A 27,642-nucleotide genomic window follows, 5' to 3' on the forward strand; every position below is an offset into this window, starting at 1 on the left:
TCTATGGGTCTCTCTCTCTCTCTCATCTGACCATCCCCATCTCCTGCATGATGTTCGCGTTCTCTTAGCAACCCCCTTGTGGTAAAACTGTCAACATTCAGGCTATCCACCTAACCACCATTTTGTTCCTCTTTTCTCCTATTTGTGAAACCACCTAACCTGAGGGTGTTCAATGCCATCCTTCATTCGGGGCTTCAAGCAAGTGGTGCAGCACAAGACGTGTTGCTTCCTCGTTCGATGCTCAGAATTTAGAGGATAGCACCTGGATAACACCCTGGGTTGGCATCTATGAGGAGGAGGATATTTATCCTCAAATTCCCGATAACTGCAGAGAAAAAGATGACATGAAGGCTTTTCATGGTTCCTTCTTTCAAATGAAGGTGTTACTGCTGAGAAGTCAAGATAGTTGTCAGCAACCCGAGTTGTTGTTTGTGTCATTGTCATCATAATCATCATGAGAGTGAAGCAGGAAAGCCAACAGAGATGCACACTCGTCTTTAAACTGTCTCGCCTGGGTTGGAATCTCAACTCAGCTATAAACTCTCATTCTGATGTTTCACATACAGGGTAATGCATTGATGTGTGCGCCATCTATGGGAAGGATGTTAAGCAGAGGGTCCCATCTGCCAGCACAGTGGGGGCCTTGTGGGGACGTTGAAGACCCCACAGTGCCGTTCATGAAGAGTAAGCGAGTTCTCCTCAGCATCTGATACAAATTCCGAATTATTGCCTAAATCACCGAAGTCGAATGTCAGGCCTGGCCAGCCGATGCGTGAAAGACTTGTGACAAAAACAATGTTCTAACCCAGCTAACCCCACAAGAAGATAGGAATAATTGGGGTTGTTAAATAAGTATTAGGATTATTATTACCTAGATAATAATATGCTCGGCTGTCTGTCTGTCTGTCTGTCTGTCTGTCTGTCTGTCTCTCTCATCACCAGATGACGGAATCTCACGAGATTGTGAATTGGACGTTTTTTTGACGAATAAACCATGACATGTCGGAACAATGTATGTCTGGTGTTGGCAAAATGGTTCGGGTGGTGGGCTTGGGATCCTGAGTTCAAATTGCACTTGACTTGGATTGGTCCAGGTTGAATTAATACCAGGTGGGGTTGACTCAGCCTGCCATCCTTCTGAGGTTGGCAAAATGAGTATCAGCTCTGCACAGAGTATGGTCCCAATGGATGGATGTAGGAACAATGCTGTTGTTGTTTTGATTGGTTTTCATGAAATTGGGAAAGGCATAACAATAAGGGGGATGGATGGATGGATGGGTGTGTGGGGGAGGGGATGTAGAAAGAGTGAAAAATGTTCGACCATTTTAATAAAGTAATGAAGAAATAATATGCAAAGATGTAAGAATGTTGTCTTGCTTTGAAGAAAGGGGGAGGACAGAGAGTTGGGGTGGTGGGAAAGAGGGAACAGAGTTGGGAGAGGGTAGTTGAGGACTTGCGGTTGGGAGAGGGTAGTTGAGAACTTGGGGTTATGAGGAGGGGGGTTGAGGATTTGCGGGGGTGGGTGGCAGGGGCAGGCAGGGGAGTTGAGGACTTGAAATTATAGCTGTTGCAGCTGTTGTAGGGGAAGGCTGGCTTATAGTTGTTGTCGGGTTTGTTTCAATAATTGGTTTCTATAAATAAAAAAGCACGTTTTTTGTCATCGCTCAATCTCGTCTGCTGTGGAATCTCAGACTGCTTGGTTTTCCAAGATGTTCTTGCATCATAACAGTGGTCCTGCACTGACTGACGTTGTCCACCTGATGTTTGATATGTCCTTGACCCTACTTTTTTTTTTTTTAGATTGTGACCTAATTAACAAAAATTACCTTTTTCATCACAACTTGAGTAATTTGTCAGATTTTCATGATGTCGAGTTTCATGGATCGACTGTAGATGGGGACACATTTTCTTAATTCATTCTATCACTAAATGTTGAAGGTCAAGGTCATATGGTGGTCCAAAAAACAAAAATGCCATCATTGGACTTGTGTTCGGGGAAGCTTACAGCTTTGGTGATCGTTTTGTGATCTCAGATACCTAGTTAATAATAATTATTTCGGTAGTACTTCCAGGTTATCATTTTTTAACAATGCAACGTTTTCTGAACACCTGTACGATAATGGAGAATTTTTTTTTCTTCGGTTAATCGATTTGTACAAGCATTTGGTTTTTGTTACAGAAATTAACGGAACGCGCACGGTCGGTCATCTGGCAAGGTTTGATCAATTTTCATTTTCCATCCTTAACTTGACTTTACGTCTTAACCTTTGGAAGTGACTCAGCTTGTATTGTTTTTTTTTTTGTGTCATTTTTAATCAAGTTTCCGCATCGATTCTTGTCCATCTTATCCTAAGTACATCTCCTGATTCAGGCACATCAATGGCAGAGACGACACTACACATCTCGTCTCGTCGACTAAAGGAATCGGGTTATTTTGATGATGTACGTGTTTGGGTGCACTGTAATTATTTTGGATACGGTTTATAAAATAATTAAATGATATCCAGCTCGAAGCTCTTGCATGAGACGGGTCTTAGTGTCCACCGAGACAATGGCTTATTAAAAGGTGGCTGCTAATGGGTAATGATCCACCGACCCTCTCCGGGAAACCAGAACATTATCGACCCGCTCCGGGAATTTGGCCAAAGTCAAGGCTCACGTGCAGGTTCGTTTCTGAAGATGACACCGTGGGATCTTTTTGACATCCATCTCTTCACCAACAATGTGATTCATGTAATGTACGACAAAATAATATTGATATATAATTTTGAAAACGAACGCATCTGTCCTCATCTCATGATGTTGGAGGCTCACAATTCAAGGTATCAACCTTGATCGTTATACACCAGAAGGGTGTAACGGGTCAAGGCAATGGTCCACCCCTATGAAGAAAAACCATTCATTTCGCGTTTTCAAACTCATAGGGGCTGCGAGCTAGTTTTTCCTTGGCTAGGGGACACAATCCTGGATGGGTCACCATTCCGATGCGGGATACTCAAATGGCTCATTCATTCTTCCCATCAAGCTCGGATTCATTTTTTCGACCTTGGAAGGATGACAGACTGAGTTAACTCACCTGGTGTTGCTCTAATGTCCCAACAAGAGCTCGAACTAAACACCCTTATATCTTAAGCAAACACCAGGCTTTACACCCCCCATCCAATGAGATCTTTCACATTCATGTTGCAGGTGAGGAGCAATAGAATGATGATTAAGGTTGCCTGAAAGGTAGAGAATGCACTTATACCCTATTCCACGAGCTGGTTGTGAAATGCAAATTGCAGAATGAAATGGTTATTGGTTTTGCTGTGGCAAATACCATGAAATTGATGTCTCATCAGCAGTGCCAGTGAAACAGCTGTTTTACCTGCTTCTAGGATGCCGAACCACGTGAGGAGCACTGGGGATGGTATGTTCTTGGTTGCCTCTTCATATCCAAAGATCACCATTCACATGAAACATGTGAACTACCCAATCAATTATTTGTTTAAAGTGCAGAAGCTACTGACCGAACAGGAACCACACTGTGAGATAGCATGCAGTGTAACCTGGTGTCAAGGAACCTTCAAGACGACCAGACCACGGCATACATGCAGTTCAGGTAAGAATTTGTAACTTGTTCAGTATGCCTGCGATAGCTCGCCTACTCTTTGGGAAGGACTCGGCAGGATCTTTAACATCAACCAGCTAATGCCAGCAGACGGAACATCCTAGTTTAACATCTGGACTAGGAAATATTTATTTATATTGCAGAAGTAGTTGTGGTGGGGAAACAAAGTAGTCAAAAGGTCAAACCCAAGGGTGTCAGTTCGACGAGCAGCTTGCGTACACGGACATGCTTCTTTACCTGGCCATACGGATACCTTCGGCTATGGAATGTAAAGAAGTATGTTCGTTTGCATAAACCATCCACCAGACCTTGTAGTCAACATCCCACGATATCAAAACCCACGAGATGCGTGTTCTGTTAACTTTGCTGATAAACGACATTATGGTCATTCCAGCTTGCGAAGCCATTATTCAGACATCACACCGGTGATTCCATATTAATCGGTGTAGATCGTTCTATGTATACCGGACATGTTTTGAAGTGTACAAGGAGGAAGAGACTGATGGATGTTTGGCGGCTTGGGGAGCTTTGCAGCTGGCAAGAAGGTGCCTGGCCGGAGCTGGGGAATCTGGAACCAATTCAGGATTTTTCTCCGACTTGGTCCCTTTCAACCAGCTTCGGCCTCCGCACACCGACGACAACGTTGAGACTACTTGTGCAGACACCTTGCAATAATCGATCAACTACACTCATTGTTTTGGAACTGGAAAACATTTCATTTCTAACACAAAACTTGAAAACTTTTAATTTCAAACACAAAACCTAAACTTTTCATTGCCAACACAAAACTTGAAAACTTTTCATTTCCAACACAAAACCTAAACTTTTCATTTCAAACACAAAACTTGAAAACTTTTCATTTCCAATACAAAACCTAAACTTTTCATTGCTAACACAAAACTTGAAAACTTTTCATTTCCAACACAAAACCTAAACTTTTCATTTACAACATGAAACTTGAAAACTTTTCATTTCCAACACAAAACCTAAACTTTTCATTTCTAACACAAAACCTAAACTTTTCATTTCAAACACAAAACCTAAACTTTTCATTTCCAACACAAAACCTAAACTTTTCATTTCAAACACAAAACTTGAAAACTTTTCATTTCCAACACAAAACCTAAACTTTTCATTTACAACATGAAACTTGAAAACTTTTCATTTCCAATACAAAACCTAAACTTTTCATTTCTCACACAAAACCTAAACTTTTCATTTACAACATGAAAACTTTTCATTTCCAACACAAAACCTAAACTTTTCATTTCGAACACAAAACCTAAACTTTTCATTTCTAACACAAAACCTAAACTTTTCATTTCCAACACAAAACCGAAACATTTCATTTCAAACACAAAACTTGAAAACTTTTCATTGCCAACACAAAACCTAAACTTTTCATTTCAAACCCAAAACCTATACTTTTCATTTCCAACACAAAACCAAAACTTTTTATTTACAACATGAAACTTGAAAACTTTTCATTTCAAGCACAAAACCTCAACTTTTAATTTCCAAGACAAAACGTATACTTTTCATTTCCAACACGAAACCTAAACTTTTCATTTCAAACATAAAACCGAAACTTTTCATTTCAAACATAAAACCGAAACTTTTCATTTCCAACACAAAACCTTTACTTTTAATTTCCAACACGAAACCTAAACTTTTCATTTCCAACACAAAACCTAAACTTTTCATTTTAAACATAAAACTGACACTTTTCATTTCCAACACAAAACCTTTACTTTTCATTTCCAACACAAAACCTAAACTTTTCATTTCAAACACAAAACTTGAAAACTTTTCATTTCCAACACAAAACCGAAACTTTTCATTTCAAACACAAAACGTGAAAATTTTTCATTTCCAACAGAAAACCTAAACTTTTCATTTCCAATACAAAACCTAAACTTTTCATTTACAACATAAAACTTGAAAACTTTTCATTTCAAACACAAAACCTTTACGTTTCATTTCCAACACAAAACCTCAACTTTTAATTTCCAAGACAAAACGTATACTTTTCATTTCCAACACGAAACCTAAACTTTTAATTCCCAACACAAAACCTAAACTTTTCATTTCAAACATAAAACCGAAACTTTTCATTTCCAACACAAAACCTTTACTTTTAATTTCCAACACAAAACCTAAACTTTTCATTTTCAACACAAAACCTCAACTTTTCATTTCCAAGAAAAAACGTATACTTTTCATTTCCAACACAAAACCTATACTTTTCATTTCCAACACGAAACCTAAACTTTTAATTCCCAACACAAAACCTAAACATTTCATTTCAAACACAAAACTTGAAAACTTTTCATTTCCAACACAAAACCTAAACTTTTCATTTCAAACCCAAAACCTATACTTTTCATTTACAACATAAAACCTAAACATTTCATTTCTAACACAAAACTTGAAAACTTTTAATTTCAAACACAAAACCGTAACTTTTTATTTCTAACACAAAACCAAAACATTTCATTTCTAACACAAAACTTGAAAACTTTTAATTTCAAACACAAAACCTATACTTTTCATTTGCAACACAAAACAGAAACTTTTTATTTCTAACACAAAACCGAAACATTTCCTTTTAAAACAAAACTTGAAAACTTTTCATTTCCAACACAAAACCTCAACTTTTCATTTACAACACAAAACGGAAAGTTTATATTTCTAACACAAAACCGAAACATTTCTTTTTAACACAAAACTTGAAAACTTTTCATTTCCAACACAAAACCTCAACTTTTCATTTACAACACAAAACTTGAAAACTTTTCATTTCAAACCCAAAACCTAAACTTTTTATTTCTAATACAAAACCTAAACTTTTTATTTCCAACACAAAACTTGAAAAAACATTTAAATTTCAGACCCAAAACCTATACTTTTCATTTCCAACACAAAACCGAAACTTTTTATATCTAACACAAAACCTATACTTTTCATTTCCAACACAAAACCCAAACTTTTCATTTCGAACATAAAATTTGAAAACGTTTCATTTCAAACACAAAACCTATACTTTTCATTTACAACATAAAACCTAAACTTTTCATTTCCAACACAAAACCTAAACTTTTCATTTCAAACACAAAACTTGAAAACTTTTCATTTCCAACACAAAACCTAAACTTTTCATTTACAACATGAAACTTGAAAACTTTTCATATCAAACCCAAAACCTAAACTTTTTATTTCTAATACAAAACCTAAACTTTTTATTACCAACACAAAACCTAAACTATTCATTTCTAACATAAAATCGAAACATTTAATTTCTAACACAAAACTTGAAAACTTTTAATTTCAAACACAAAACCTATACTTTTCATTTCCAACACAAAACCTAAACTTTTCATGAAGAACATAAAACTTGAAAACGTTTCATTTCAAACACAAAACCTAAACTTTTCATTTCTAACACAAAACCGATACTTTTCATTTCCAACACAAAACCTATACTTTTCATTTACAACATAAAACCTAAACTTTTCATTTCCAACACAAAACCTAAACTTTTCATTTCCAACACAAAACATGAAAACTTTTCATTTCCAACACAAAACCTAAACTTGTAATATCCAACAAAAAACCTAAACTTTTAATTTCGAACACAAAACTTGAAAACTTTTCATTTCAAACCCAAAACCTATACTTTTCATTTCCAACACAAAACCTAAAATTTTCATTTCCAACGCAAAACTTTAAAACTTTTAATTTCCATCATGAAAGCTTTATGTGCACAGGAACATGTATCACAGCATGATTTTACAATATATGGGAAAATTTTAAGTAAACAAGATGGCAGTGCAGAACTCAATATTTATGTGGTGATTTTAAAAAGTAACACTTGCAAAATTTCAACTGAATTCATTGTGTTTTATGGGTTTCTCAAAGCCACCAAAGTTTTATTTGATGACAACATTATATGCCATAACAAAAAAATACAGCTGCTTGCCCAAAACCTTTTTGTCTCAGTTTCTGATTGTTTGTTTCCTGTTTTTTTTTTTCCCGCGCCTCTTGTAACCAATGTTGAAGGTGCGAACGACACCAGTTGTTGTTGAATTGGTGTCCTGTAAATTTATGGGGGTGGATGGGTTCACATCCCAATCCTGACTACCAGTATTATAGATTCAGCGGTGGCGGGATTCGCACCCGACTCTTGACCCCAGTGTTAAGGATTTGACGTCACTTAGGCCTAAGTCACATTTGCTCTATGGCAAGGATACGGCGGCCGTACGCCCTCTCAATTGACAGAAACGTGCGGCGGCTGCAGAGTTTCTGAGGTGGCCTCAGGGTGGCCCTACGCCGTTTGGCTATATTTTACAGGTCGTAAGGGCGCCGTGGAATTATAGCACGGACTTATAACTTTTTTCATTTCTACGTTCGCCGTAGCAATTCGACAAGCCGAAAAAAAAACTGGTAAAAAAATAAAATAAAATTAACGCATTCGTTACCGTCCGTCTGGCCGCATGTTCGCCTTAGGGCCCCCCGCGGTCGCCTTGCGGGCACCTTGAAAATTCTATGGCCGCCGCAGGGCCCCCTTAAGGTCACCGTGCGACATCAAATCAAAGACCGTACAGCAACCCCACGTTTTCGGTCTCCACAATTTCTAAGACCTAAGGCCTAAGTCACATTTGCTCTACGGCAAGGATACGGAGGCCGTACGCCCTCTGAATTGACAGAAACGTGCGGCAGCCGCAGTTTTTGAGGTGGCCTCAGGGTGGCCCTATGCTGTATGGCTATATTTTACAGGTCGTAAGGTCGCCGTGGAATTACAACGCGCAGTTATAACTTTTTTCATTTCTACGTTCGCCATAGCAATTCGACAAGCCGAAAAAAAAAACTGGTAAAAAAAAAAAAAAATTTACCCATTAGTTACCATCCGTCTGGCCGCGCGTTCGCCTTAGGGCCCCCCTGCGGTCGCCTTGCGGGCACATTGCGTCTGCCTAGAAAATTCTATGACCGCCGCAGGAATGCCCTAAGGTCACCGTGTGACATCAAATCAAAGACCGTACGGCAACCCCACGTTTTCGGTCTCCACAATTTATAAATACGCCATGCAGCTCCCGAAAAATAAAAACATATGTGACTGCTGCATTGTGTGACCATGGAAATACCGCAGCCACCGTATAATTGCTAGTGGCCGTAGATTTTGGAGACCCCACGGCCGCCGTGGCAAATGTGACGTAGGCCTTAACAGCACCGCCGTCTCCAGGGTTATAACGCCGGCTGGTTCGGCACAGGCCTCGGGTCACGCGCCTCGAATCGCAATACCAACGTACACCTGGACCTTACCAGTTGGGGATATAGACCCCGGTTACAGACTGGTTTTGTCAGAGACCGAGCGAATTCTGCCAGTCTGTAACCATTTTGGTTTTATATACCAATCGAGCGAATTGTTTCTCAGCACGGCACGAAAAATTCAAGGCAGCAAATCTCGTATAACTCAGCCAGATTTATTGGGGACACATCGGGGAACACAACACAAGCAAAGCATTCACGACAATGTTATAATTAATGTATAACCCGTTCTTAACTCGGGAGCTACGGGTTTCGAAGGAAACCCTCGTGAGATAAACCTTAGACAACATGCAGACAAGACACGGACAGCATGCAGACAAGACACAGAGTACCTGGTGATGCTTCATGGACGAGAGGAAAAGTGTCAAAGGCCCGAATGCGGCTCCTGACAAGCCGATGTCAACGGATTTGAGCATGCCGCGTGGCAAGATGGCGGCATCGTCCTTTTTCTTCTCCCGGCACAGTTTGCGCACGCAGCCCTGTGCGCCCAGACCCCACGAGATCGACAGCCCAAGACGAAAGATCTATGGTATGCTCCAGCTGGCTTTTCACAAGGTCCAGTATACAAGTCCGGGCCTGGCCTGTTCACCAGGTTAGGCCAAATCGGGGTGTTGGGCTCCGCAGGCGGATCGATGGGACCACAAGACGTATCGAGACGTGCCGTGAGTAAGGACAGAGGCTCCTTGGTTAGACGCAGGTTGAACCTGTCGATGACCTCCTCATAAAGTTGATGGCCGACTCGCACAGCAGCCAGTTCCTCTAGACGCAGATTGCAGCCTCCCACTAGTCGTTTCTATACAGCAGAATCCTCACTCGACACTCAGGCTCAGTTACTCCCTCGGCAGATGGCAGACAGACCTCATGCAGTCCCTTCCCAGCCTTTCTTTCGGCTCGCTCCTCACGAAAGCCGATCGCAAAATAGACACAGACGTCCCCTGTACAGCCGACCGCCCAACTCGGCGCTCTCAGTCCCACCTTCGCCTTCCCGGCGCTCGCTTCTCTAGGCCACTCCCTCTCAGAGCGCTGGGCGGGCCTATTGTCCAGAGAGGGGAACAAAGAAGAAGCTCTCGGTACACCACCACCGTACGAACAATGAACATGCCTCCTACACCTCCCGACACACATGTAATGTCCATTTACCGAACAACCTGGCTAAACATGCATTTAATGGGGGATCTGGGCTAATCCTATATTTAATAACACACTAAGGGCAATTTCTGCTACAATATTATACATTGGCCAGGGTTGTAGGTGGAGAAGCATTGATTACAGACTTGCCCAACAGTTGTAACTGACAAGTACCATGGCATTCTGGCTTTTGTCTGAGATTGTTGTGCGATTGGTTTGTGGTGCCCAAACACTTTGCAAATGTGCATTATCAGCTGTATTTAGAGCATCCCTAAATTGAGAAATAATTTGAAGGTAGACCTGGTTTGGGAAGGGGTAGCTGTTCTTTTCACAGAGTGACCTGCTTCCAAATTATGGCCGGCAGAATGACCTAGAGCAGTGATTCTCAACCAGGGGTAAATTTACTCCCTGGGGGTAAAAATTTACATGGCAGGGGGTAAATACATCATACCTGAAAATTAAGTATTAATTTTGTAATACACTATACCTGGTCAGCCTGTTTTATAAAAATTATGGCTGGCATGGGCGTAGATCCTGGGGGGATCGGGGGGATCGGGGGGATGCATCCCCCCCCCCACTTCCTGTTGGATGGGGAGGATGAACTATCTTTCATACCCCCCTAAAATTCCTTTGTTTTTCATAATAAAATCATATATATTCGTTCAAAATTTATGAATCATAAAAACAAAACTGTTCATATATTTGTATACTTTGCTTGCAAGACTACAATGATGATGTACTTTTTTATTCATACATCATTCTCATTTCTAACTCAATGTCGCTATTTTTATAATGCTGATGCTGATAGTAACTTTAGTTTTTGTTATTTGATACATCATGTTATGAGTTGATATAAGTGGACTGTATTTTTTTTTCCTTTATCAAAGTTTATTTTGTGCAAAACCTTGATAATAAAGTTGTTTCATCTTTTTTTTCTGTGCGTCGATGCCGGCAATGCATTTTTTTGCATGGGAGTAATGGGGTAAATGGCGAAATACATCAAGCCGAGGGGGTAAATGACAGAGGAAGGGTTGAGAATCACTGGCCGAGAGGTACACGTACTCATTTCCAACCTGTCTAGCTTGGGTTTGAACCCCGACCTATCTATTAATTGTCATCCTGGTGTCTCAAGGCAGGTTGAATGTGCCGTCCGTCGAATAGACGTTAAACTGGGCGTCCCGTCTGCTGGCGTTAGTTTTTCGACTTCAATGATCTCATTGTGTCCTTTGCAAAGAGTAGGTGAGTTATCGCTGGCACTCTGAATAAATTCCAGCCCTAATTACTTAATTAAGCATCAGGCTTGGCCAGCCAGTTCGTGAGAGACTTTGGCCAAAAACATCACCACACCCAGCCAACTCGACCCCACCCACCCCCCCAGCCAACACGACCCCACCCACCCCCCAGCCAACTCGACCCCACCCACCTCCCCAGCCAACTCGACCCCACCCACCCCCCAGCCAACACGACCCCACCCACCCCCCAGCCAACTCGACCCCACCCACCTCCCCAGCCAACTCGACCCCACCCAACCCCCCAGCAAACTCGACCCCCCCCCAACCCCCCCAGCAAACTCGACCCCCCCCAGCAAACTCACCCCCACCCCCCCAGCCATGTTTGAAAAGGTCTACTATGGCACAAGTCACAGAAAATTTTAATGGTGGTCACGGGAGGAATGTGTCACAATCCACAGTGCATCACACCCTGCTGCGTATGGGGCTGCGTAGCCGCAGTCCGGTCAGAGTGCCCGTGATGACCCTTGTCCACCGTCGAAAGCGTCGACAATGGGCACGCAAGCATTGGAACTGGACCTTGGGGCAGTGGAAGAAGGTCGCCTGGTGCAATGAGTCGCGTTTTCTTTTGGATCATGTGGATTGCCGTATGCGCTGTTTACGTGGGGAAGTGATGGCACCAAGATGCACTGTGGGAAGACGACAAGCCGGTGGAGGGAGTGTGATGCTCTGGGCAATGTTCTGCTGGGAAACCCTGGGTCCGGCCATTCATGTGGACATCAATTTGACACGTGTCACCGACCTAAACATCGTTGCAAACCAGGTACACCCCTTCATGGCAATGGTATTCCCTGATGGCACTGACCTCTTTCAGCAGGATAATGTGCCCTGCCACACTGCACACATTGTTCGGGAATGGTTTGACGAACATGATGAAGTGTTCACGGTGTTTCCCTGGCCTCCAAATTCTCAAGATCTCAATCCGATTGAGCATCTGTGGGATGTGCTGGACCGACAAGTCCGATCCACGGCGGCTCCACCTCACAACTTACAGGACTTGAAGGATCTGCTGCTAATGTTTTGGTGCCAGATACCACAGGACACCTTCAGGGTTCATGGAGTCTGAGTCCATGCCTTGGCGGGTCGGCGCTGTTTTGGCGGCACACGGAGGACCAACAGCATATTAGGCAGGTGGTCATAATGTTTTGGCTCATCAGTGTATAAATATGGTCAAACTCCTCATTTTATACCCGACTTCAAAACCACCACAAATAAGAAGAAGGAAGAGCAATCAGAGCTTGCAGGCCCTCACCAGGACTTGTTTTATGTGGTGTATTTTGTGTGTCAAATAAATAGAAGGATGTACTTAATGAAAGGTCTAAACTCTAAATGGTTGAGTTGAAAATGCGTAAAGGTCAAAGGTCTGAAAAGGTCTAAAAAAAAAAAAGGTCAAAGGGGTCGAAAGAGTGTATGGCAATTTGAAGTCGGAATTGTCTGAAAGGGGTCCAAAAGGTCTTCGGGGTCTAAAGGTGCTAAAGGGTTTTTCTGGTCTTTTGGTTGTAAAGGGTCTAATGTAATGAATGCATATACTCACGTTCTGTGGACGAACAGAAAGAAAGAACAAACCAACAAGCAGTCATAGACTGGTACTTACGAAATCGTCAACTTGACCTCTGACCTTGTGTTTTGGTGCCAGATTCGGGACAAATTCAGAGACAAAGTTGTGCTGAACCGCACGTTTGTCTTCCGATTAATGTTCAAAGTATAGCGTTCAGCATAAAAGCTGTCTCGAGAGAAGGTAGCGACGCAAACCAAAAGTTTCTACGATGATTCTGTACCAAACCATCAAAAATCGTAACGTCGACCGAAGCAAAAGTCTCCATTTCTCCACGCAATTATTTATCAAAGTCACAAAACCGTAATATTCGGCCATCCACCAACAATCTTTACATAATCCGACGGCTTAGCGAGTCAGGCATGCGACGATAACCTTTATTGGGATAAAAAAAAATGCCTTTTAAACACCATCTTTATCGAAAACACCGTCAGTGCGCACACGCAAAACCTTTACGTGGTCAACGACGCCTCTGCTCAAGTGCACTGCACCACGTGACGACCCGTGACGCGCGAGTGAAATATTTTTTATACAATCTTAAAACGTCTCCAAAACATCCGATTTTTACCAGAATTTCGACAATCGAGTTTTAAGCGTCCTAAGCGATAGCAAAAACCGAAGACAAAATTAAAATCGAAGTTAAAACGAACTCGTAACGTCGACCGAAGCAAAAATCTCCATTTCTCCACGCAATTATTTATCAAAGTCACAAAACCGTAATATTCGGCCATCCACCAACAATCTTTACACAATCCGACGGCTTAGCGAGTCAGGCACGCGACGATAACCTTTATTGGGATAAAAAAAATGCCTTTTAAACACCATCTTTATCGAAAACACCGTCAGCGCGAACACGGAAAACCTTTACGTGGTCAACGACGCCTCTGCTCAAGTGCACTGCATCACGTGACGACCCGTGACGCGTCGAGTGAAATATTTTTTATACAATCTTAAAACGTCTCCAAAACATCCGATTTTTACCAGAATTTCGACAATCGAGTTTTAAGCGTCCTAAGCGATAGCAAAAACCGAAGACAAAATTAAAATCGAAGTTAAAACGAACTCGTAACGTCGAGCGAAGCAAAAATACTCCATTTCTCCACATGAATTTACGGAATTATGTTTGACCTCACTGTGACCTTTACCTTTGACCGATTTTGACCAAAATCTAATCAGCGCTGGCAACCACCCTCCTGAATCACGTGGTGTAATTTGACATTGGTAGCTTCTTCCGTTCTCGAGTTATCGTGCCTACAAACAAACAAACAAACACACAAACAGAAACGGAAGTCATCAATATACTTATGAAATCTTTAGATTTCGTAAGTAACAAACACACAAACAAACAAACAGAAACGGAAGTCATCAATATACTTACGAAATCTAAATATTTCGTAAGTAACAAACGGATGCAAATGCAACACCTTGTCTTCAGGCGAGGGTATCTCGAGTGAAGTCGACGGTGCGCCATCTAAAATCTCCACACTTGCCACCAAGACAAAGTTGAAAGATTGCAAAAAGTTCGACCAGGAATGAGCAAAAATATCAAATTTTGAGTTAAAAAAATATTTTCCCATTTTGACCCCTGTGACCCCATGTGCCACACCCTGGGGTATGAAATGGAGAGAGAGAAAGAGAAAGAGAAAGAGAAAGAGAAAGAGAAAGAGAAAGAGACCCTTACTAACGCAACTTTATCCTTCGTCAAACTCGTCCTTTTACATCCTGCCTCAAAACCTTTCACTCGTGTCCGTATTCTCAAAATCACCACAAATGATGGAGAGTTCATGGAACACCTTACCCTTGCGCAGTCTTGAGAGAGAAAAAAAAAAGGACGTGGGCGGGGTCTGCGAGCGACAAAATTGATTGGTCAAGACTCGAGATGATGTAAAATGCCATAATATTTTATCCAAGTTCTGCTAAACAGAGGTTTTTAAAAAAAGTGTTAAAAAGGCGATTTGTGTTCTGCAATGTTCAAGTTTATAATTCAATTCAGATAAGATAATGATTTTAAAGGTTGTAGAGAGAGAGAAAAAAAACCGTTTTTGGAAGTTACCACCGTTGATGCAGCGTCTTTTATACCACCCAATCTAACACGTTACATTCGTTCTTCGTGCCTACAGTTTGTGTCCTTTATAACATCCTTAAAACCAGTACGTTTCCTGTTTGCAATGATTTTAAATTTTGCTTGAATGCCAGACAGGCAGACGGTGTAACAATATTGTCGCCCTCCTCTCTGCACATGTGCGATCGGGACAAATTCAGAGACAAAGTTGTGCTGAACCGCACGTTTATCTTCCGATTAATGTTCAAAGTATAGCATTCAATTTAAATCAATAGTTCCTTGATCATAAACTGACGTTTGTGGACAGAAAAAGGGAACCAATTGCTTAAACCCGCTTTTCACCTCACGTGTGGGGCAAAAATGTGATTGGAGTCTTTCTTCACCCATTCAGTCGCAAAACGATTTATTTCTTGTCCCTCGATATCTTCCTCCACCACTCTCATCTCTCTGACTTACTGCTTGCTCTTCTTCCCTTGCACCTTGCTTCATTCCTGGATTGTTCACGAACCTGCGCCCCGTCCCCCATCGTGTTATTTCAGTGCTGTCTTTCTTCGTGCTCTTAATCATCCTCCCACCATCCCAATCAGGATGAGTCTCCAAGTCTCCCTCTGCCCTTGGAATTCTCAAATCGAACCGGTTTTGTAATGATTGTATGATTATGTTGTTAAACTCCTTCACATCAGTCCTCTCCCCCAACATCTTCGTCATATTTTTCCTCTCTCTTTCCCAAGATATTGTCTCTTCCGGCTCAACAGGTATGAACCCTGTCTCAGTGGCAGAGATGCAGTGTACATCAAGATTTCTCACTGTCTGAGTACTGCTCTTATACCTCCAATCCCCCAGAAGTACCTTTGGCCACAACTTCCCCTCTGCAACAACCTCTTGTATGTGCGTTGTACCATCCTCTCAACAGTGATGACTCCATTTACATCTCTCTCTGTAACCATTGACCAACTTATAACATCCCATCCCAACTCTCTTTTTCCTCATAAGCAGCAATTTCAACTGTCACCATGCCAATTGACTGGGCGCTCGTTCTTCACCATGGTACTTCAGCCAAGGGCTTCTGTGATGCCATCTGTGAACCTCCCGACCTCGATTTCCACCAATGGCAAATCCTCCCTTCTGGACTTGGTAATAACTAATTTACCTACGGACATCTGTTCCTTCACCGTTCCAATTGGTCAATTTGATCACATGCTAGTAAGAGTACACAAATGTCTCACCTTCAAGATCGTTGGAATCTCACGAGCTGAAGCTGAGTCTTTGGGCTTATCACTTTCCCATTTCAGACCGGTCAGTCGTCTGTCTTTTACAACGTCCGTTCTGGTCTAATGCCGGCAGATGGGATGCCCGTTCAATGTCCATCCAAGGGATGGCGCATTGATAAATCACTCTGTCTGTGAAACATTGGATAACAGTTCATAGCTGGGTCAGGATTCAAGCCCAGGAGAGACAGCTTAGAGGTGAGTAAGACACCATTTCAATAACCTTTCATTTTCAAAGCGTTAATAATATAACAGTAACCAAATAGAAATGAAATAAAAGACGAGGGCTCAAATCTTACAAAATGCACCAAACACGGTCAGACCACATCTGGGTCTATAGATGAAAGCAACACCTCACAGGGCAAGAAGGCCATTCCACAGGATGGTGAATGACGTTTGAATTCGTATTGAAGATTATGGGATGTATCATTGTGAATAAGATCTTGACATGAAAGTCAAACAAATACAAAAGCAGCAAAAGCCGTTCGATGAGATTGATACCTGGAAGTTGTGGCCAGAGCACGAGTTGTATGAAGTCCATGGTGTTCCTCAAAAAAAAGAGTCTTGCAGCTTGTAGTTGGGTTGTCACTTTCATTATCTGGACATGCAAGTAGTATGAAATCACATGCTTGGTCAGCCCTGATCCTACTTCCCCAATCATTGTTTTACTTCCAGTCGCCAAGGTTGGCGATGACATGTATTTCGTGTCCATGACGTCTCTATGTGCGAGAGTGTGTTGAAAAGTAATGCCTCTTCTTCTTTTCTCCAACACAGGGAAAGATATTCGAAATGAAACAGAAACGGATACAAACATCAACCTTTATATTGCCATGGTGAATATTTATTTCTCAACATTATCACCATGCTGCAGTCCACACGTCGACCAACGTTCAAGTAGTTTTGTGATGCAGTCATAATAGAACTGTGTGTCCTGCTCACTGAACCGGCGCTTCACAGCGGCCTTGACATCGTTGTCGGAAGAAACATGTTCTCCATGAAGGTGTTCCTTAAGTATGGCGAAGAGATGAAAATCTGACAGAGCTAAGTTGAGGCTGGTGATCGATTGTGGTGGTACTCCATTGACAGTCTCTTACTCTCAGTATGGTAATGGTGCACCCACCTCTCATCTCCAGTTAGTAATCCCAACTCATCTCCCACGCTTCACAGAACCGACGTGGTACTATCCTCTGGCATCGTGACTAATTTAGCACCAAGACATCGAGTGTCAGAATCACAAAACTTCACACTCAGTGTTGGGAAGAACTAATGTGTGGACTGCTCCGTTTCATTCAAATATCTTTGACTGTTTTGGAGAAAAAGAATAGGAGGCATTACTTTTCAACATGCCCTCGTACGATAAACAAGTCTTTCTTTCTGTCTAAAACAGTCACGTGGTCTGCCATCTCACATTCTGAACTATATTCCATGAATATGGAGGCAAGCCTCTCTGCTCCCAGTCTTGATGCATTGTTTTGCTTGAAGTTCAAGTCTCGTCATGGGGTGTCCGAGTACCACATTCGTTTGGCTGCAATGTGACCTAATGCAACAATTAATGTTGCCATGATTTGTGTCACCAGCGCATGGTCTGGAGCTTCCCGTGATACCTGTAATGGATAGTCAAGTTGTAGAACACCTGATATATCATGTTCATCCCACCAACCCAGGTTGAAAACAGAATAATGTTCAATGCTGAAGCTCCTTATTATGTTATAGTGATGGTAATACCATGTGACCAATTTCAATTTGCAAATGGTTGCAGGGACAATAGGGAAAAGACATTGGAATTAGATACAAAAGGAGGAAAGGGGAGGGTTGTACATGAGAAATAAGGGGAATTAGGGTGGGGTGGGATGCAGCATAAAAATTCTGCAATTTTTTCGAACGTAAATCCCCGAGGATGCAGTCTATTCCCATTCTCAAAACAACAGAAACGAGAACGGCACTCAGTAGAGCGCATACTCCGCCAGGCTGAACAGTTTACATTTTGTATCCAACTGATGAGCCGGATCTGGATCTGTACCTGAACCAAAATTGAACTGGCTTGTTATTGTCACCTACACAAATCATCCACGAAGTATTGTCATAATCCGTCCACAGCTGTTTGAGATATTATGCTATACATATCGGTTTTGGCCCTATCTCTCTCAATGGTGAAGAAGCACTTTAAAAATTATAGTCTCTAGATCCAGATTTTCACCAAAATCTAATCATTTCGGCCTTGTCACACACCGAACCTCTCCACCAAATTTCATCCGAATCCGTACACAACTTTTTGAGATATCCAGTTCAGACAGACAGACAAACAAACAGACAAGGGTGAAAACATAACCTCTGCCCACCTTCAGTGGCACAGGAAACTCGGGCCAAACCAAAATATCTTCATAAAAACAATCTTTCCAACAATAATACTTTTGACAATTTTAACGACTCCAATTATTCCCCCCTTTCTTGCAGGGTCGCTTCACGCTCAGCATTTTAAAGGATAGAGTATAGAAAAAGGATGCTGGGAAGGCAATGGCAAACCACCCAATATAACCCTTGCCAACTGCTTTGGCAGCACCGACGCTCCGTAAAGAGTTCAACATCAAAATCTTGCGGGGGTCGGCCGCTGAGTTTTTGGGCCTGATGTTTAATGACACGGCCGGTCAGGCCTGACCTTCGACTCAAAGTGGCAGGAAGTTGTCATTTTCTCAGGGTGTTGGCAACAACTCACCGACTCTTCGAAAAAGACACATGAGCTATTGAACACTCACCCACGACCAATGCTAGCAATGTCCATCAATATGAATGTCACACACAGTCCCTGGCCCTGCCTGTGAAACACGAAGATGGTGGTTCATAGCTGTGGGCCAACATTCAAACCCAGGCTAGGTAGCTCTAGGTTATCCAGGCTAAACCCAGGCTAGGTAGCTCTTGGTTATCCAGGCTAAACCCAGGCTAGGTAGCTCCAGGTTATCCAGGCTAAACCCAGGCTAGGTAGCTCCAGGTTATCCAGGCTAAACCCAGGCTAGGTAGCTCTAGGTTATCCAGGCTAAACCCAGGCTAGGTAGCTCCAGGTTATCCAGGCTAAACAGCTCCAGGTTATCCAGACTAAACCCAGGCTAGGTAGCTCGGAGGCCGTTGCAGTACCTCGAGGTTATCCTGCCAGCCCATATATTTCTAACCCTAATTACACAAAAACAAACGTTTTACAAAGAAGTCGTTCCACTTACGAAAACAGCCTGTATCTGCAGGCCGTGCATGTACACTAAAAGAGACGCTCGGAAGAAAAAGCCGTTTAAACACCAGACAAAGTGTGTAATTCATCACAATTTGCTTGAAATAACGACATGAAACTTGAATGTCGCTCCAGTTTGTTTCTTTGTGAGAAAGGAGAAATCAATGTGTTTATGTTCCCAACACCTGGATATGAGGAAGGAGCCAACCATTTTGTTTAAAGTCATTTGGAACTGTAGAATCTGGGATTACAGTATGCTGAAAACATCGATCCGTTTACTTTGTTTGTGGCTACTGACCTTGAAAACTTTTTCCCCATTTACAATGATTTGATGGTTACCATTCGTATAACCACGGAGCTCAGTGACCGATAGCGCAGAAGCAATGTAGGCTTAATGGACCAACTGTCCTTCCCCCACTCCCCCAGATAATTATGAATCCACACTATAACACAAGGGTCACACCATTTTGATTGATTTAAACAAGTTTTATGGGATTACAAGTGGGGAAGGGTGGGCACGGGTCATCACATCAACATGAGCCAAGAAGCAAGATGTGAACTCCGTGCAGGCTGGGTCACAATAACGAGGCAAGTGCTCAGATGGGAATACGATACACTCGTTGAAGAGTCGAATTTCATATAACCCCTGTCCTTCATAGACCATATGAAAGAGATCGAGTTCCAAGAAGGAATGACAATTGGCTCTACCGTAGAAAGAATTTCCATTTGGATGATCTCATTGTCGTCTACCACCACCACAACTACTACGACTGGCTCCAATTAATCACACCATTGTGTGGTCATCTGAGAGGGAAATTTGACCTGTCTTTCACAAGATGACTGGCAAGCCTGACATACAAAAGGAGCCAATTTAGGAAGCAATTTGGCCAGGCTTGCGGCCTTTTTTTAATGAACAAGCACTGAAAAACAGAAAATCGGTGTCCATGCACTTACACCATGAAATTGGGACAAAAATGGTTGGGGCAGAATCGGACTGCAGTGTCAACCAACGGACGAGGAACGTGTCTTCCACGGCTTCAGTGACAAGGTGTACCTATCGTCTCCACGGGTGTATTTTTGTGGCTGTCTTTGGCTAGTACGAGCTCACCTGCCTTTTGATGGCATTTGCTCCATCAAGGGTTGTGCTACCTCTCCCAGGCCACCTGAGTTGCCACGAACCGGTCCAACTGGATGATGGTTGTTTTCCTTGGGAAACACCATCTCCTTACTGGGTGGCCATTGGAGCTCCTTTGTCAGGTGCTGTTTTCAGTCCTTCAGGGGGTCACAGTCACCCTCTCCACTGGCAAACTAGTGAGGGATGTCAGTTTAGTCATCCACAATTCGACCAGGCAGCAGGTAGCACTGGGTCTGTACAATATATATATATATATATATATATATATATATATATATATATATATATATATATATATATATATATATGCTTCAAGAACGGACAAAATAGTCCTTATTGAGGCCAAGCCTGAATAAAAGAACTGCATTGATGGAAAAGCATGGAAAGAGAGTCTAGTCTAAGAGTTTTTTTTAGGAAGTAAAACATCTGCTTTTTGAAAAGGGGAAGGTCATAAGTGTTTGGAAAACGTGAGAAGATAGAGAGTTCCAGAGTTTGGCAGTGGAGGAGAGGAAACAAACATTGTAACGGCCCACCCTTGAGTTGCCGATGGCCACACAACAATCATGTGATGTCGTGGCTTGTCGAGTATTCCTTGGTCTCGGTAATGGTGGAGGTACACAAGCAGCAAGTTCTTGCGAGCAGAAACCAAAGTAATATCTGAAGAAAACAGAAAGTGAGCCTACTTTGCGGGGTAATTTGAACGGGTTGACTTTTGAGGTCATATTGGTAGAGAGAGTTGCATGCCGTTGCACACGGACAACTCCATGACGCGGTGGGTCACTATCCGACCGTGAACGCCAATAACTCAACCACGTGACTTAGGGTCCACCATCCACAGTTTATCCGGTTACCTAAAAATAATCACGTGACCTAATTACCGGGGGACATGCCCTCGGTACACCTTGCCCAAACCGGATCACCTTACCGTATCAGATGCAGCCGAGTGACACTGCCAAGGACGTACCGGCAAAAAGGAACAGATTGTTGGGAATAAAGTATCGGCTAGACTATGACACGGACCATGCTGGATCAATGAAGGAAAAGACAAAAACGAGCTGGGAACATTTCAATAAACCAATGTCACCCGAAGGGTGACCCGTATCTTGCCAAAAGGTGACCACGTGTGACTTCTTTAAGGCCACACTGAGGTGAACAGAGCTGCTATCCACCAGGAGTGACTGCTTGAGGAATATCTGCCTACGAGAGATTCCGATGAGAATCGTTCTACAGAGTAACCATGAAAAATATGCTTTTGCCTCATAACGTCACCAAATGACGTCATAATGTCTCAAGCTTGACATATCTAGAAAGCACTCATCGAGGTGTTCAATTTGAGGTACTACACGATATGGTTCCTAAAACTTGAAAATTTGACCTTTGGGTCAAATATGTTTGACCTCAGGCGCTAACCATGAAGGTCAAGGCCAATCACCACCAAAAACTAATCAGCTGAGCACCAGACCATATACTACATTCCCATAAAGTTTGGAGATGATTCGATTAAAATTACTCAAAAAAATAAGGGTTTCGTCGACCTCCATGATTTACCGCAAAGTGACCTTGACCTTTGACCTTGACCTTTATGTGTGCTAAAGGGTATTGTAATAATACTACGATATGTGTACCCACAAGAGTTTCCGATGAGAATTGTGCTCTACAGAGTGATATAAAGGTGAAAAATCCAATGATTACAGACAAACAAACAACAACAAAAAAAAATTACCAAGTAACAGATCTTGCAAAAACTTCGTTTTGGCAAGATAACAAAAGGATTTACTACAGGCAGGCGAGGAAAAATATGTGGCACAGTGAAGGTAGTTTATTGTTGTGTGCAAGTGGAGATAGCAAGAAATGGGAGGTGCGACAATAAAACAAGCAACTTACAAAAGCAGACACAGAGCAGACTTATCCAGATATAATTCTTCTGCAATCTTAACTTAAACGAGGACAGGCGCCATGACGTGTGCGCGCGCACGCACGCACACACAGATGAAGAGGAGTTGAGAAGAAAAAGGAGAGGAGATGAGGCTAACAGTCTCGCAATTCCTTGCATGAGTAACCGACCGCACCACCCACTACGTTTTTAGGGGATGCTCCGCTGAACGATCCCTCCTTGATAGTTTGCATGTCGTCTCCTGCTTGGCTATCCAGAGAAGGGGCGCGACCGTCAGGCATGAGGGAGGGACTTTGGGTGGAGCCAGTGGCGAGTGGGTGGAGAAGGCGGAGTTGAGAGCGAGTGGGCAGTGGCAGACAGGATCAAGTGGGTGGGTGGTCAGCGGCGAGGCGGTGAAGAAAGGCAGAGTCGAGAGAAGAGCAAGAGTAGCCGGAGCGCAGACGGCCTCGCGACCCGTCCTTTATAGACCCTGTGGTGCAGGGCGGGCGCCACCCTGAAGCGGTGTCATCACCCAAATAGGGCGCTCTGATTGGGCCCCGGCTACCGCACGGCCCGGCCGCCATGGCCGGAAGTGGCCTCAATGTCTGTCGGCCTCCGATACCGCATCCTCGCAGTGGCGCCGTCGTATGGTTGATGCTTCTGGCTTCCTGAACAGTGGGTGGAGATTATCGCTGTGCTGCACGCGTTCCATGCAATCTCGTGGTGGAGGTTGTCTGTTTCTTTTGATCTTCTACGAGGACGCATTCTTACAGTGAAGGGCATGGCCGCAGTATTTACAGGCGGCCGTCTGAGTGCAGTACCTGCTTTGATTTATTTCAGAAATAAGAGGAAAAGAGTAGGAATGAAGTTAGAGATATAATAAGACCTAACTATGAGATCCACACAATGCACTTCGTCCGGTTTGACCCATTCGGCCTGAGGGAAAGGTCTAACTGTATGTAAATTAATGAAATAACTGTCTGGGAACCACTGTATGATGGATGCCATTGCCTTGGAGGCATGCGGTTTCCAGAACCGCAACAATATGTGTTACCAGTGGCAGTCCAAAGACTGACCTGACAATTTAACTCAACTACTCTTGGTGAAAGACAGTGGGATCACATACATCTGATCCAACAACTCACGTTAACAGCTGGGACATCTAGATTAACATCCAACTAAGGAATGATACACTGTGATGCAACGCCCTGCCTGCAAATCACCAATCCGACAGTTCATAGTTGGATCAAAAATCAAATCCAGGCTGGACAGCCTGGAGCGTAAGTACGCTACCTCTGCACCATCCTGTCGGAAGGTTTCATTCCTTGCAATAACAAATGGGTGCATCACACAAGCAATGTGCAATGATGAAGAATCTTACCCACAACCCCTAAGGAATTTAACAGTAGATGCCAGAGCAAATGGCCCGCATGTAGAGGACCTTGATGTTGAATGGTTGCACAATCAGGCTTGTGATGCATTCGCAATAAAATCACGTCACATCATCACTAAAACTGTGATAGCGCATGTCAAACAAGATCCGTATATTACTTCACTGTATGATGTCCAGCGATGGAATGTACACCCATCCTCGCAAATGCTTTCGTCAAGGCTTGAAATAATGAGGAAAAATGGCTGTCATCACTCAAAGTCAAACGACATCACTTATGACATGATCAGCTGAGGACCGTCACCACGATTGACAACACTTGCCCGTACCTGGGCCACAAGCACCATGTAGCTACAAATGAGGTTTCCACCACACGCCTTCCCCTTCACGCGCAAGGAACATGTGACACAGGATGCCATTTGACCCACCATGCCTGTGCTGCACACACGCTCTCGTGTGCAGCTTTGAGACTGCCGGTTGCATCATTGGTTAGAGATGTGGCTATGCCTATGATGCAGTGCCCCTATTACCAGTACACTGGTGCTCATTTCGCTAACCTCGGAAGGATGACAGGCTGAGTCAACCCCACCTGGTGTTAATTCAGCAGACGACTGCGCTCAAACTCATTACCCTTGAATCCCAAGTCAGCCACCCTCGCTGCTAAGCCAATGCCAGGCTTATGCCTCCGTTCAATCAACAACATACGAATTCACTCCACCAGTTAACAGACTTTATTTCACAAGGTCGGGGGGGGGGGTGTGGATGGGAGAGTGGGACTGTGGCGGAACGATTATCGACACATGCTCTGTGAACGATTGTTCTATTGTACCTGAGCCCAGAGAAAACTCTTCCATATAAAAACAATGTTATTGCCCATTATTTCAAAGCTGAGATTCGAATAAATAAATTATTTATTGCCACATTTGTGCACAATTGTCTTTTATTCTGTCTCTTTAAATAAAATAAAGGACTCCACGTTGGCCTGGTAAGGACGCATTCGCTAGTCGCTGCATCAGCCAACGACTCAAGTCTAAATTAGTTATAATCGTAACGATTAGAATCCCAAGTAGTAAGTAGCATGTCGCAGCCATTTTTTTCATTTTCCCAGGGAAGTAATTTGACTGCTCAAGTGCACTCTGTAAGTACCGATGTGGACGTTAAATATGGCTTAATTATATCCCCTCCAGTCACTGTCCCAGATTAGTGCATCAAATGTGCAAATGTTGGAAAAAGGAAAGTTAAAATAAAAATGCAGCACATTCGGTATTAGTCCGAGGAATACCCATCACTACCTTTACCAGAGGGTACATTTTGGCCATGTTTTCATTAAATTAAAAACATTTATAAACCTCGCCCATCATTAAAAAAAAAAAAAAAATTTTAAGGGTGACCGGCAAATCGGACAAAATCTGACAAGGCCCAAGTGACAAAGAAACCTGTTGTTCGTCACCATAATCATATGTGGTACAAAGTTACCGTTTAGTTCAGCTATTTCCCTTGTACGCTTCGACCGCCGCCACCGACTTGCCAATCAGCACACGTATGGACAGGAACCCAAAATATATGAACGCATTTAGGTCTCAGTCGAAAATCCCATTAAAAATTACAAACATTCATTGCTTCCACTCCTGCCCCCCCCCCCCCACTAGTCCCCTTTACACCCGCATGACAAAAGAAAAAGAAAAAAAAAAAAACAAGAAAGAAAACAATCAAACAGCTCGATTTAACAAACAAAAATGGAAAGTTAGAGTTTACAGTGATGATGAAGGCTTTTCAAAAGACAGATATTCTGGCGATCCAGAATCCCATGACCTCCATGTTGTAGTCCTCAGTAAAATATTCAAAGAAAGGACCCGGGCGGCATTATAACGATTAGCTGAGGGAAAAGAAGACAGTAACTCTAACCCTTGTGAAAATGTCAAGTTGAGGGGTCCTCCCAACTTTTTTTGGCTAAGTTTGAGTTGCGGCCAAAAAAAAAAAAACCCCAAAAAAACAAACAAACAAATTTTCTAGCCGAAGGAAAGCTCCATTTACTCTTGCAACAAATCTTCTCGAGAGGGCCTCATGAATACGAGATACAACTGACGAGTAGCAGGGCTTGGTGAAGGAGGCAAGCGAAGATTCTCTCAGGAGACCTTCCCAAGCTCGAGCTTGTGTTGTAACGACCGCACGGAGTGGTACAAGCATGAGTCCAGCAGGCCTGCAACTGTGAAGAAACAAAATATTTGCTCAGCACACCATGGCTTGTGGTTATTGTACGCCGGCCGATACCATGTGCTTACAACACATCGTAGGTCGATAACTTTTTACAATTCCCATGGTACAAAAACTGCAGCATATCCGGCAGCGCGGCACTTCCATCGATCATGCAATGAACTGGAAACTAACTGGGTATCGTGCTGTCGTGCTGAGAACACTACAATGGTACCCGAGGGATTGCATGTTTAAAATCCGACCGGAGGGAACAGTCTGAAGGATTGGAATTATTAAACCAATGGAAAACAAGTTGATAGAATTTACAGGTTACCATTTAATCGTCAATAGAAACCCAGCTCTCTCACTAATGACTTGCAGGGGAGGTGGTAATCTGCCTGCAGCACCTGGTCTGATCTACACGTGTTGCCAATCCACACTTAGTGCAACGTGGGATGGGAGCCAAAATACCACCTATGATAACAAGGCAGTGCTGCCTTACTATCATACTAAAAGAAGCAATTTGGTGTGTCTGTCTGTCTCTGCAAGCCTATGGCCAATGCATTCGGTCATTATTTATCCAATTTCAATCAAACTTGCCAGGGGGACTAAGGCTCGTAATATGAAGGTTGTAGCTACTCCCCCCCCCCCTCGTCCCCATGGGGTACCGAAGGTTTGGCCGACACAAATTCTCCAAGTAAATGTGTACTGTGTAGCGCCGCTCCCGGTGTTTTGTGGGAGAGGGTATTACGAGTGATGCTTCAGAGGCCTTAAGCGTCTCACAAGTAAGAAGGCATCGCCTTATTTTCATAGTTGCTAGCCTTTATTACTTTAGACTTGACGGCAAAAAAAAAATCTGGAAGAATTCCCATATTTTATTGCCTTTATCCACCTTGGAAAATGCCATGTTAAGGTGTAAACACAGCAGTTTTTCCACGTTATTGTGGCATTTTCCCAAGGCCGCTTCCAATAACAAAAAGTAACGGGACGGCACTCAGGAGAGAGCATACCTCCACCAGGCCGAACAGTTTACGTTTTGTATCCCATTGATAGGCCGGATCTGGATCCGGACCTGAACTAAAATCGAATCAGCTTCTCCTTGTCACCTAACAAATCATCCATCTAGTTTTTTCCATAACTCGTCCACAACTTTTTGAAACATCATGCTCTACTGTATATCGTTTTTGGCCGCATCTCTCGATGGTGAAGAATCACTTAAAAAAATTTTTTAATTCTCCTATCCGGATCGGTATCTTCACCAAAATCAAATAAATTTGTCCTCGCCACACACCCAACTCGTCCACCAAGTTTCCTCCAAATCTGTCAACAACTTTTTGAGACATCGCGGTATATACCGTTTTTAGCCCCATTTCTTGGTGGTGAAGAATCACTGAAAAAAAATTCTCGGATCCGGATCCGGATTTGGATCTTCACCAAACTCGAAAAATTCGTCCTTGTCACACACCCAACCTGTCCATCACGTTTCATCCGAATTTGTCCATAACTTTTCGAGATATCGCGCACACAGACAGAGAGACAGGGGTGTAAACATAACCTCCGTTAACCTTTCGTGGTGGGGTAAATAAACAACAATAAT

General features: G+C 42.9%; 1 protein-coding gene across 2 annotated transcripts in view; it reads right to left on the minus strand.

The window, feature by feature from the left end:
* Positions 1–24,565: 24,565 nt before the first annotated feature.
* The window catches only part of LOC147009574 (endoplasmic reticulum-Golgi intermediate compartment protein 3-like), a 43,950-nt gene continuing 40,873 nt past the window's right edge, over positions 24,566–27,642 (minus strand). For both annotated transcript variants that reach the window (XM_085862657.1, XM_085862655.1), the window contains one exon: positions 24,566–26,058. In XM_085862657.1, the coding sequence (XP_085718783.1) occupies positions 25,979–26,058 (80 nt within the window). In that variant the 3' untranslated portion in view covers positions 24,566–25,978. The remainder of the gene's footprint in view (positions 26,059–27,642) is intronic.

Source organism: Eptatretus burgeri, chromosome 17 (genome assembly GCF_056783735.1).
Source record: "Eptatretus burgeri isolate ZD-2024b chromosome 17, Ebu_testis_v1, whole genome shotgun sequence".
NCBI lineage: Eukaryota > Metazoa > Chordata > Myxini > Myxiniformes > Myxinidae > Eptatretus > Eptatretus burgeri.